The following is a 12,465-nucleotide window of genomic DNA, read 5'->3' as shown; positions in this document are numbered from 1 at the left end:
GAGTCACGGATAGAACTTGGAAGCGAGTTCCAGACGGTCGGAATCTGGTACCTAAAGGTTCTTTCACCAAAGGTCTTGGTCCTGGTTTTGGGGATGCGAAGGAGTTTTTCAGAGGAGGATCTGAGAGAACGGGATGGCTCGTAGATACTGAGGGAATGGGACAAATAGGGGGGAAGTGTTTTCTCAAAACAGCGGTACCCTAACAGAGCCAGCTTGTACTCGATTCTATACTTCATAGGAAGCCAGTGAAGGGTGGTAAGTAGGGGAGTGACATGGTCTTTCTTAGACTTCTGCAGAATGAGCCTTGCAGCACTGTTCTGGACTCTCTGTAAGCGATCAAGTTCTTCAGTGGGGAGGCCGGCAAGCAATGAGTTGCAGTAGTCAAGTCGACTCAGGATCAGAGAGGAGACAAGTTGAACAGTGGCTTGGAGTGTCAGGAATGATCTGACAGAGGAAATCTTGCGCAACTCAAAAAAGGCACATTTACAAACAAAACTAATGTGTTTTTGCATTGTCAGAGCAGAGTCCAGGTACACGCCTAGGTCCTTAACAGCGGTTTGGGAGACAATCTGAGTGTCGCCTATTGTTTACAGTGTGACTGTTACGCATGGTACAGTGAAACCCGGCCTCTTTTAGAACCTTCAAAAATATGAAAAATTCAGGTCTTAAAAAGGAGTGAATCTTAGAATGGAGGTACATTTGCAGAGGTCATGAACGGGAAATCGGAAAAAACAAGGTCTGAAAAGGGGGTCGGGGGGGGGGGGGGGGTCTTAAATTGGGGGTTCCACTGTACTACAAAGAAGAGAGCTCCGTCTCTCCATGGGATCTCTGTAAAAGGGTATGTGTAGGGTAAGTAAGCTAGAATCAACTTTTTGTCTGTTTTTAGTTGCATGGGCATATGGAGATCACTCTTTTAGATTCAGTTAAATGCTGAGTAGGTTGCTGAGATCACAGCATAGTGCCACCACACATGGCTCAGTAATGTTGGTTTGAGAAGGTTCACACGCGTGAAAGCTAGGTGTTATGTTCATATCTACATACACACCCTTCTCGATCTCCCATCTCCCCCAGCCTCCCCCCCCCCCCCCCAAAAACAGCTGTTAACCCTCCCTCCCACCCCACACCCTCATCTCCCCAACCCCCAACCCTATCCCCACCCCTGTTATAGCTTAGCTTTAGGTTTAAACAAAACTTTATTCAATTTTAATATTGTGACTTATGTTCAATATTTGGCATTGAGAATCAGTACTCAAGCATCGTGGTTATATTACTTTGCTTTTCAGTAATAAAGTGTTGAAAAATGTCCCAAGTTTGGTGTTTTGGTGTGTGGTTCCAGAGAGGGCAGGTGAGCTGTGCGGCCCTGGACCGAGACTGCCCCACGTTGCCTTGCACCAACCCGGCCAGGGTTCGAGACCAGTGCTGCCCCAGCTGTGACGACTGTTTCTACCAGCGACGCGTCATCAGGAACGGTCAGCGTTTCCCCTCACCAGGGGGAGACTCCTGCTCCTTCTGCATGTGTCGGGTAGGAGTCTGTGTATTGAAATTGTCCGTTTGTGTACAGTGGAACCTCACTTCAGGGAGCTCCAAAAACCTGAGAGAATATCAGGTCTGAAAAAGGAGTTAGTCTTGAAATGGAGATAAATTTACGGAGGTAATGATCAGAAAATGTGAAAAAGTAGGGTCTTACAAGTTTTAAAGAGGGGAATCTTAAAATAAATTTAAGAAAAAGGGAGTTATAGGTCTCATCAGAAGCGGTCAACATTTTCAATTCCCCAAGCAGATTTCGGGTAGGATTTTGTGTTGCTGAAATGAGTGCTTCTGCTAAGCTGAGGGGTATACCTAATTGTTGTTAGAGGGTGCAAGATTTAGAAGAAACACAGTCACCTGCAGTCACAGTAAAAGCTGAACTTTGAACGCTGACAGCGCCACGTCATGCTGTGCCTGGATGTCTCACACAAAGGACAGCACTGCAATTAATAGACGTTGTTCGGAAATAACTCTGTTGGGTTTGCATAGGTTGGGAAAGAGTGACTACCCTTGCTTTCGGTGAGACAAACAATCCACACATGCTCCTGTCCACGCGTTTCAGACACACACACACACCCCCCCACCCCACCCCCCTCCCCCCCCTCACTAGCGACTGGCCTATAATGTCAGGAGGGGAGCACGGGTGGATTGTTTGTCTCGCCGAAAGCAAGGGTATTTACTCTTTCACAACCCATACAAACCCGACAAGAGTTACTTCAGGAAGTTGTCTGTTCTCCTTTGGTCATTATAACTGACACCACCTTTTTGATTAACACGAACACTGATTTTACACATTTATCCATTTTACACATTTATCCATTTTACACATTTATCCATTTTACACATTTATCCAGTTTACACATTTATCCATTTTACACATTTATCCTTATTGCTTGCAGGATGGCTCGGTAGTGTGTGAGAGGACAGAGTGTCCGGTGGTCCACTGTGCCAACCCCATCACCATGGCCGGTCAGTGCTGCCCCGAGTGTCCCAGGGTGTGCAGAGTGGACGGCCGCGAGTACAGAGACGGTCAGACTTTCGCGCGCCAGGGTGACGACTGTTCAACGTGTCGCTGTGAGGTACTGTGCCGCGTCTGTCATGTTTGATTTTTTTGTTTTTTTGTTCAGGGCACCCACTTTTCTGTGAATTTGAGGCTTTCTACGAAATCATAGAGACAAAAACATTTTTGAGATTTAAATTTAAAATCATGCAATCAGCAAATTTAAGTAATAGATGTGTCCTTTTCACTTCAATTTGGCAAAATTTGCGTCGGATTTCACGACCTTGAATGTAAATTTCAGAATGTTTTTCACTCCGTATTTAGAACTCTATCTTTCTTTCTTTAGAATTGGTAGGACTAAAAGGGAACTGTTTTTGACTTGTATACTAGTTACAGTTAACAGCCTCATTTAGAGTTGTGCCAAAATGAGTGTTGTATCGTTGTTGCCTAAAATGTTGTTAAAACCAAGTCTAGCACGACTCATACCTGTATTTACCTATAGGGAGGGGAGGTAAACTGCGAGGCACGTGGGTGTCCCCCCACCCCCTGCAGCCACCCGGCCACTTTGCCCGGCGAGTGTTGCCCCCGCTGCGACTTCTGTCTGTACGAGCAACGCATCTTCCGCAACATGCAGCGATTCCTGCACCCTGACAACCCCTGTCAGCAGTGCGCGTGTCAGGTGGGTTTGGGAAATGGTGTTAGGTTTGAGGATCATGTTTGCGATATTAGTCTGGAAATATTTATATTCTTTCCCTGGTGTTTGGGATTGAACCGAACTTTACTTCAATGCAGAGTGCTGACTGCTAAGCTATGCCTGTGTAATTGTTTCTCTTGGCGGGGATATAGCTCAGTTGGTAGCGCGCTGGATTTGTATTCAGTTGGCCGCTGTCAGTGTGAGTTCGATCCCAGGTTCGGCGGAAATTTATTTCACAGAGTCAACTTTGTGTGCAGACTCTCTTCGGTGTCCGAACCTCCCCCCGTGTACACTACATTGGGTGTGCACATTAAAGATCCCACGATGGACAAAAGGGTCTTTCCTGGCAAAATTGCTTAGTAATAATTGTCTACCTATACCCGTGTGACTTGGAATAATAGGCCGTGAAAGGTAAATATGCGCCGAAATGTCTGCAATCTACTGGCCGTATAAAATTTCATCTCACACGGCATCACTGCAGAGCGCCTAGAACTGTACCCACGGAATATGCGCGATATAAGACTCATTGATTGAATATTATCAGCAATGAGATCATAAAGTAATGGAAATGGAAATTTGGATAAAAGTTCTTTTCTTTCTTTTTTTCTGTTTTGCTGCCACAGCCGAACTTGCCCCAGCAGCCACTTGTTGATAACGACCATATATCTATTGCGACCACCCCAAAGGATCCTGATGATTTTATTTTGTATATAACTTACCTTTCTATACGGACCTCCTGTCTATAACGACCACTTTTGGTTGGGCCTTTGGTCATTATAAGATATGTTCAACTGTATTTAAAAAAGATACCGGCACGGTTGGCCTAGTGGTAAGGCGTCCGTCCCGTGATCGGGAGGTCGTGGGTTCGAACCCCGGCCGGGTCATACCTAAGACTTTAAAATTGGCAATCTAGTGGCTGCTCCGCCTGGCGTCTGGCATTATGGGGTTAGTGCTAGGACTGGTTGGTCCGGTGTCAGAATAATGTGACTGGGTGAGACATGAAGCCTGTGCTGCAACTTCTGTCTTGGCGCACGTTATATGTCAAAGCAGCACCGCCCTGATATGGCCCTTCGTGGTCGGCTGGGCGTTAAGCAAAAACAAACAAACAAACAATTTAAAAAAGATAAGGCCATCAGAGGGGGGAGGTCTTGAAAGGAGGGTTCCACTGTACATGTGTTGAAATGTTATATTTTTGCTTTCTCCTGAATGAAAAGTTAGAAAATTTAACCTTTCTTGTTTTTTACATTTAGTCAAGTTTTGACTAAATGTTTTAACATAGAGGGGGAATCGAGATGAGGGTCGTGGTGTATGTGTGTGTGTGTGTGTGTGTGTGTGTGTGTGTGTGTGTGTGTGTGTGTGTGTGTGTGTGTGTGTGTGTGTGTGTGTGTGTGTGTGAGTGTGTAGAGCAATTCAGAGTAAACTACTGGAGCGATCTTTATGAAATTTTACATGAGAGTTTCTGGGCATGATATCCCCAGACTTTTTTTTCCATTTTTTGGATAAATGTCTGATGACGTCATATCCGGCTTTTTGTGAAAGTTGAGGCGGCACTGTCACACCCTCATTTTTCAATAAAATTGATTGAAATTTTGGCCAAGCAATCTTCGACTAAGGCCGGACTTTGGTATTGCATTTCAGCTTGGAGGCTTAAAAATTAATAAATGACTTTGGTCATTAAAAATCTAAAAATTGTAATTAAAATTATTTTTTTATAAAACGTTCCAAAACTACGTTCATCTTATTCTTCATCATTTTCTGATTCCAAAAACATATAAATATGTTATATTCGGATTAAAAACAAGCTCTGAAAATTAAAAATATAAAAATTAGGATTAAAATTAAATTTCCGAAATCGATTTAAAAACAATTTCATCTTATTCCTTGTCGGTTCCTGATTCCAAAAACATATAGATATGATATGTTTGGATTAAAAACACGCTCAGAAAGTTAAAACGAAGAGAGGTACAGAAAAGCGTGCTATGCAGCACAGCGCAACCATTACCGCGCTAAACAGGCTCGTCAATTTCACTGCCTTTTGCACAAGCGGCGGACTACGGTCATTGGGAAAAAATGCAGTGCGTTCAGTTTCATTCTGTGAGTTCCACAGCTTGACTAAATGTAGTAATTTTGCCTTACGCAACTTGTTTGATCATGAGTTAGAACATTAGCAGTCTGTCTGTTTCATATTTTGTACGTGTGTTTATTTCTCCTTTCCACTACACAGCAAGGCTCTGTGACCTGCGACGGCATCGCCTGCCCGCAAGTGACGTGTTCGAACCCCATGCCCATGGCGGGTCAGTGCTGCCCCGTGTGCCCCAAGCTGTGCGAGTACGAGGGGCTGAGCTACGATGACGGGGAGACCTTCAGTCCCCCCAACTCCCCGTGCCACGAGTGTCTGTGTCGACAAGGTCGCGTCCAGTGCAAACGCAGTATGTGCCCTCCCACGCAGTGTCGCCATCCTCGGCGCGAGGGGTGCTGCCCTGTGTGCAATGGTCAGTCATTTTTTTTTGCATTTTGTTTTGAAGATTCCCACCTTTATGGTATTGCTGGATGACTTTTGCTGGTAATATATCCAGAAATTGCTAATAGGAGGAAGTAGATGCAGCCAAGTTAGTTTGGGACATTTTATTGTTTGAATTATTTGCAAGGTACAGGATTCGCTTTCTTTTTGTGAATAACATCACTTTTTTGTTGTAAAAAATGTTGCTGTCTTTTGGAAAGCGTTCAGCAAAGTAAACATCCTTGCACAGCTTCTGTGTAAAATCTGAGAATGAAAGGTACCTAAGCACTCTAAATGCATTTGTTGCATGTGCAACAAGAGTAATTAAATCTCATGGCACCCGAGAGAATAGTAAGCATTGACATGAACAAGCAACTTTCAGTTTCATACTAAAACAAACCATCATCCCGGCAAGGACGGACACAGGTCAACTTTATGTGCAGACTCAGAGACGGTATCCATGTTCCGCCCCCGTGTCACCACTGTGGCACGTAAAAGACCTCGGTCATTCTGCCATAGGTGCAGGTGGCTGATTACATCTAAACACGCACACACCTGAGTAGCGCAACTCTGTTGCTGCTAGCTTTCCACTGGGAGGAAGCGACCCGACTTTCCCAATGATGGGACAAGAAAGTAATGAAGAAAAAATAAATAGATAAATGAAATCATGTCTTTGCATGTGTGTATGTCTGCAGGATGCGACTATTTTGGCATCCAGTCCCCCAGCGGTGAGACGTTCAAGGACCCTCAGCACCCATGTCGCTCCTGCGCCTGCCTGGCAGGGGAGGTCATTTGTGAGGAGAGATTATGTCCCCCTGTCAACTGTCCCAACCCGGCCGTGGTGGAGTGCTGCCCGGAATGCAGCGCCTGTCTTTTCCACGGTCAGACGGCCACCAACGGGGAGATTTTCAACGACCCGCGCGACCGGTGCGAGCAGTGCAGGTGCTTCAACGGCACAGTCGAGTGCATGAGGAAGGTGTGCAAGGCGGTGGCGTGCGAACACCCCGTGCAGCGCGACTGCTGCCAGGACTGCAGCCGCTGCATGTACCTGGGCCGGCAGTACAGCCTCGGGCAGACGTTCACCGACCCAGAGAATCCCTGCGGTGAATGCCAGTGTGACGGAGGTACGGTGACCTGCCGGAGACCGGAGTGCCCTCCGGTGAGCTGTGCCAACCCTGTGCAAGGTGCATGCTGTCCCGTGTGTCGGGACTGTCTGTATCGCGGCAGGATGATACGAGAAGGACAGCGCTTCCCTCACTTTTCCGACAGGTGTCAGGAGTGTCAGTGCAGAAGGGGAGACGTGACGTGCGCTCCCAAGGAGTGCCCTCGAGCGGTGTGTCGCTACCCGGTGCAGCGTGACTGCTGCACGGAGTGCACGGACTGCGACTTTGACGGGCGGGAGTATCGCAATGGTGCGCAGTTCCAGGACCCACAAGACAGGTGTGTTACTTCATGTCTGTACTACTCCACTTCCATGTTTGGCAATCAAGATAAAGAACTCTCTTACAAGTTACATCTTATAGCTGCAGCACTTGTTACTGTGCTGATGGGAACCTGGTCTGCTGCCTTGCTGTTACTTATGTCTTATTGTGATTCTTTCATTACTGCACCACATCCGAATTTTACAGACAAGATGATAAAATGTAGAGTTTTCTCATGGACCACCCAAAAAAGTTCCCTTATGTCATGTGATTTTGTTTATCAATATGAGGCTTATATCGCGTGTATTCCGTGAGTACAGTTCTAAGCGCAGGGATTTTTATATTTTTTTTATTTTAATTTTTTATTTTATGCAATTTGCACATATTCAAGGCGCATTTTGTCAATACATCACTAAACCACAGTCAATGTAAAATAAATAAAAATAAAAATAAAAAGCAACTTCTTATGTCATGTGGTTCTGTTGGTACTGCACCATATCAAATTTCTCAGATGATAAAGTTGTCGTATCTTTTATGTCCAATGTCTTACAGCTGCAGCACTTGTCGCTGTGCTAGCGGCAATGTGATCTGCACAGCGACCGTCTGCCCGGCTGTTGCGTGCTCACACCCAGTCCAGGGCCAGTGCTGCCCGGAATGTTCGCAGTGTCACTTCAACAATCTGCAGTACGACAGCGGACAGCGTTTCCCGCACCCCACCGACAGGTGTCAGGAGTGTGTGTGCAGTGGCGGAAACGTTCGCTGCGAGCCCGAGGACTGCTCTCAGAGCGTGCCTTGCCGTCACCCTGTCCGTCTGCCGGGCCGCTGCTGTCCTGTCTGCGATGAGGGCTGTTTCTACCAGGTAAATTGTTTTTTTAAAGGAGGGCAGGACTGCATTTGTTTGAACTAAACAATACAAAAAAAACACCTTTTTCTTCCCTCTCTGACTCGAGACTCAAAGATGGGGATAAGGTACCATATAGTCGTGTGATGTTATTTACCCTCATGGAAATTCAGGTTGCTTTCTCCCTGCTTTTTGGTTGCATAGAGGGCGGGGATGTAGCTCAGTCGGTAGCGCGCTGGATTTGTATCCAGTTGGCCGCTGTCAGCGTGAGTTCGTCCCCACGTTCGGCGAGAGATTTATTTCTCAGAGTCAACTTTGTGTGCAGACTTTCCTCGGTGTCCGAACACCCCCCGTGTGTACACGCAAGCACAAGACCAAGTGCGCACGAAAAAGATCCTGTAATCCATGTCAGAGTTCGGTGGGTTATAGAAACACGAAAATACCCAGCATGCTTCCTCCGAAAACGGCGTATGGCTGCCTAAATGGCGGGGTAAAAAACGGTCATACACGTAAAATTCCACTCGTGCAAAAAACACGAGTGTACGTGGGAGTTTCAGCCCACGAACGCAGAAGAAGAAGAAGAAGAAGAAGAAGGTTGCATAGTTCCTTCCTGTTAAATGAATGCCTTTGAGTGACAATGCTTATTACAGTGCCCCCCTCCCCCCTTTCAGCCCCCCCATTTTATTTTAAGACTCCCTCCTTTTTAAGATATTCTGTTTATAGCATCTGTAAATGTACCTCCATTTCTAGACTCCCTCCTGTTTAAGATCTGATTTTTCTCAGATTTGTTTCGGCCTTAAAAGGGAGGTTCCAGTGTATAGACCTTTACCTCCTACACACAATGTTCAGCTGTGTTTTCACCTTTCTCCTCAAACAGGGCCGACACTACCAAGATGGCGAGGGCTACCAAGAGGACTGCAAGGAGTGCTTGTGCTCCCAGGGTAGCTTCCGCTGCACAGCGCTCCCCTGTCTGCCGATGTCCTGCAGCCACCCGGTGAAAGACGAGTGTTGTCCCGCCTGCACCGACTGTCTGTACGATGGTCGGCGCTACTACAACGGTCAGTCGCTGCCTGACCGCTCCGATCTGTGTGGGGAGTGCTCCTGCAAGGTAGGGTGAATTTTAAAAGGCACACTCTTTCCTGTGAAAATGGTTCAGCTCACCATCTCACCCCTTGTACAAGATTGAAAGACGGTGTCATTTTTACCAAGCTTACAACAAGCTCCTCACAATTTGACTTAAAAGCATGCTCCTTCAGTCAAGCTCACCATCTCAGACCTGCCCATGCTTTTGCATGGGATAAGATCATACCTCCACTTGGTCACATACCAAAAATCAACACTGACTGCTTGCTGTGGTGAGTTGGAACATTTTGATGAATTGATTGGCAGGGATGTAGCTCAGTCGGTAGCGTGCTGGATTTGTATCCAGTTGGCCGCTGTCAGCGTGAGTTCGTCCCCACGTTCGGCGAGAGATTTATTTCTCAGAGTCAACTTTGTGTGCAGACTCGATCTCCTCGGTGCGCACAAAAAAGATCCTGTAATCCATGTCAGAGTTCGGTGGGTTATAGAAACACGAAAATATCCAGCATGCTTCCTCCGAAAGCGGCGTATGGCTGCCTTAATGGCAGGGTAAAAACGGTCATACACGTAAAATTCCACTCGTGCATAAAACACGAGTGTACGTGGGAGTTTCAGCCCATGAACGCAGAAGAAGAAGAAGATGAATTGATTTACGTAAAGAGTCAGAAGTTGCTTTCACGAAATTAATTCATCAAAATAAATGCCCACTGTGCCCAGAGAGAACCAAGGTTGACTTGTGGTATGTGACCAAGTGGAATGGATAATCTTATCCCAAGTAATAGCCTGGCCAGATCTGAGAGGTGAGCCAAACAGTTTTGACATTCCCGGAAGCAAGGCAGACATTGAGTATTTATCAGCTCAAATATTCGAATAGCTCAATTCTCCTGACGACATTAGGAATAGATACTGAATGGGGGATTCCAGTGTACTTAGTTCGACTTCATCATTTTGCTATTTTCAGGACGGAAGCTTCAACTGTGAGAGAAGGCCTTGCCCGGCGGTCACCTGCCTCAACCCGGCCCCCGGTCAGTGTTGTCCCGAGTGCACCAACTGTCAGCTGGACGGCCGTGTCTATCAGAATGGTCAGCGCTTCTTCGACCCCTCTGACCAGTGTCAGCAGTGTTTCTGCCAGGTGAGGCTTTTGCATTTCAACTGAAAGCAGACTTTAATAAATGTCAATGCCATAATAGCTAACTTTGTTTTGAATTATGAGAGTTACCTCAGGTTTTTGATCCTTGTGAAGGTTACATAAATCAGTGCGCAATCTATGCGCGATTTTAAAGTGAGAGTGTTTCTTTTTTTGGGTTCAGTCTTCAAAAGGAATCCCAGATTTTTTCAATCCTTGAAAATCAGTAAAGGTTTTGCAATTAACCTTCTGATAACGTGAGTCAGTTTATCCCACCGGCAAGAGATGGATAGCTGGAAAAGACCTTACTGCCGATCAGCATTTTTGAAACATTATTTGATTTAAAAAAAATTGAACAATATTGCATTGATTGTAAGTACAATAGAATTCTCATTTAGACCCCCAAAATGTAAAAGTAAATCATGTCTTTAAAAGGATATATACAGTCCTAAAATGGAGGTAAATACACAGATGTTTTTATTAACAAAAAGTTAAAGGAAATTGCAGCTTTAAAGAGGAGAGGTCTGAAATTGGAGGTTGGGGTGTCTCACAATGGAAGCTCCACTCTACTGAACATGCTGTGTGGCTGTTGTGTCATCAGTATGGAACCATCAGCTGTGAGCGAGAGCAGTGTGAGGAACCAAGGTGTGAGAACCCGGTCATGGACGACTGTGGCTGCGGGTCATGTCGTCAGTGTCAGTACCTGGGTCAGCTCTACAGGAACGGCGAAACCTTTGACCATCCCTCCCAGCGCTGTCAGGAGTGCTGGTGTCGGGTGAGTGTGATTTTTTTCTCTCCCGCAGGTGAGTATGAATTACCTTTAGTGTTGACGACTGTGGGTGCGGATCGTGTCGCCAGTGTCAGTGCCTGGGTCAGCTCTACAGAAACGGGGGAACCTTTAACCATCCCTCCCAGCGCTGTCAGCAGTGCAGGTGTTGGGTGAGTGTTATTTACCTGCAGTGTTGACGACTCATGGTGTGGGATCTGTCTTCAGTGTCAGTACCGGGGTCAGGTGTGCAGAAATGGTCAGACCTTCGACTATCCCTTCCAGCCTTGTCCAATTGTTTGGTGTGTATTGTGTGTGTGTTTGTGTTGTGTTTTGTGTGTGTGTTTGTGTTGTTTTGTGTGTGTGTTTGTGTTGTTTTGTGTGTGTGTTTGTGTTGTTTTGTGTGTGTGTTTGTGTTGTTTTGTGTGTGTGTTTGTGTTGTTTTGTGTGTGTGTTTGTGTTGTTTTGTGTGTGTGTTTGTTTTGTTTTTGTTTATTGTATTTTCAGTGATGTAGAAGCAGGTCTTCATAATGTTAGGTGTTGATCAGATTAATTCCAGCTGATTTATTTTGGCTTAAGATAACCACACTTGTGTTGCCTCGTTTGGCATGGTTTTGTTCTCACTGTCTGTGTCTGTCTTTCCATTTGTCTGTCTGTCTATATACTGACACATCTGTCTGTCTGTCTGTCTATATACTGACACATCTGTCTGTCTGTCTATATACTGACACATCTGTCTGTCTGTCTATATACTGACACATCTGCCTACGTTCATTCCTGTGTCCTGGATGTACACCCACCCAGCATGCTAACTGTTGACACCTGTGTGCAGAGTGGCACGGTCACTTGCAGTCGGAAGCAGTGCGATGGAGTGTGCAGTCGCCAGATACAGGTGACCGGCTGCTAACTTTTGATATGTGTGTGCAGAGCGGTTCGGTGACTTGCAGTCGGAAGCAGTGCGATGGAGTGTGCAGTCACCCGATACAGGTGACCGGCTGCTGCCCTCTGTGTACAGACTGTCTGTACGAGGGGGTGGTCAGGCCACAGGGTGTCTCCTTCGTCTCTGAGGTTGACCCCTGTGAGGACTGCTTGTGTCAGGTGAGTGTTCACGGCTGAAAGCTGACTGACTGACTAGTTGACTGACTGGTTGACTGACTGGTTGACTGACTGGTTGACTGACTGGTTGACTGACTGGTTGACTGACTGACTGACTGACTGGTTGACTGACTGGTTGACTGACTGGTTGACTGACTGACTGACTGGTTGACTGACTGGTTGACTGACTGGTTGACTGACTGGTTGACTGACTGGTTGACTGACTGACTGACTGGTTGACTGACTAGTTGACTGACTGGTTGACTGACTGGTTGACTGACTGGTTGACTGACTGGTTGACTGACTGGTTGACTGACTGACTGACTGACTGGTTGAGTTTAACATCCTCTTTGCTGTATAAGGTTTGGGGGCTTCTGTGTGGGTGTGAAGAAGCATTTTGTGTGTGTGTGTGTGT

General features: G+C 46.2%; 1 protein-coding gene across 1 annotated transcript in view; it reads left to right on the top strand.

Annotated features, from left to right (window-relative positions):
* The window catches only part of LOC138961088 (uncharacterized), a 94,923-nt gene that overhangs the window by 46,612 nt on the left and 35,846 nt on the right, over window positions 1-12,465 (top strand). The window contains exons 31-40 of the mRNA XM_070332684.1: window positions 1,337-1,522; window positions 2,427-2,606; window positions 3,030-3,206; window positions 5,446-5,713; window positions 6,417-7,161; window positions 7,695-8,001; window positions 8,861-9,091; window positions 10,025-10,195; window positions 10,791-10,964; window positions 11,883-12,053. Of these exons, the coding sequence (XP_070188785.1) occupies window positions 1,337-1,522; window positions 2,427-2,606; window positions 3,030-3,206; window positions 5,446-5,713; window positions 6,417-7,161; window positions 7,695-8,001; window positions 8,861-9,091; window positions 10,025-10,195; window positions 10,791-10,964; window positions 11,883-12,053 (2,610 nt within the window). The remainder of the gene's footprint in view (window positions 1-1,336; window positions 1,523-2,426; window positions 2,607-3,029; window positions 3,207-5,445; window positions 5,714-6,416; window positions 7,162-7,694; window positions 8,002-8,860; window positions 9,092-10,024; window positions 10,196-10,790; window positions 10,965-11,882; window positions 12,054-12,465) is intronic.

This window comes from Littorina saxatilis, linkage group LG3, assembly GCF_037325665.1.
Source record: "Littorina saxatilis isolate snail1 linkage group LG3, US_GU_Lsax_2.0, whole genome shotgun sequence".
NCBI classification, from domain to species: Eukaryota; Metazoa; Mollusca; class Gastropoda; order Littorinimorpha; family Littorinidae; genus Littorina; species Littorina saxatilis.
Note: the sequence above shows the minus strand (reverse complement) of the source record. Positions and strands in the feature narration are given on the sequence as shown.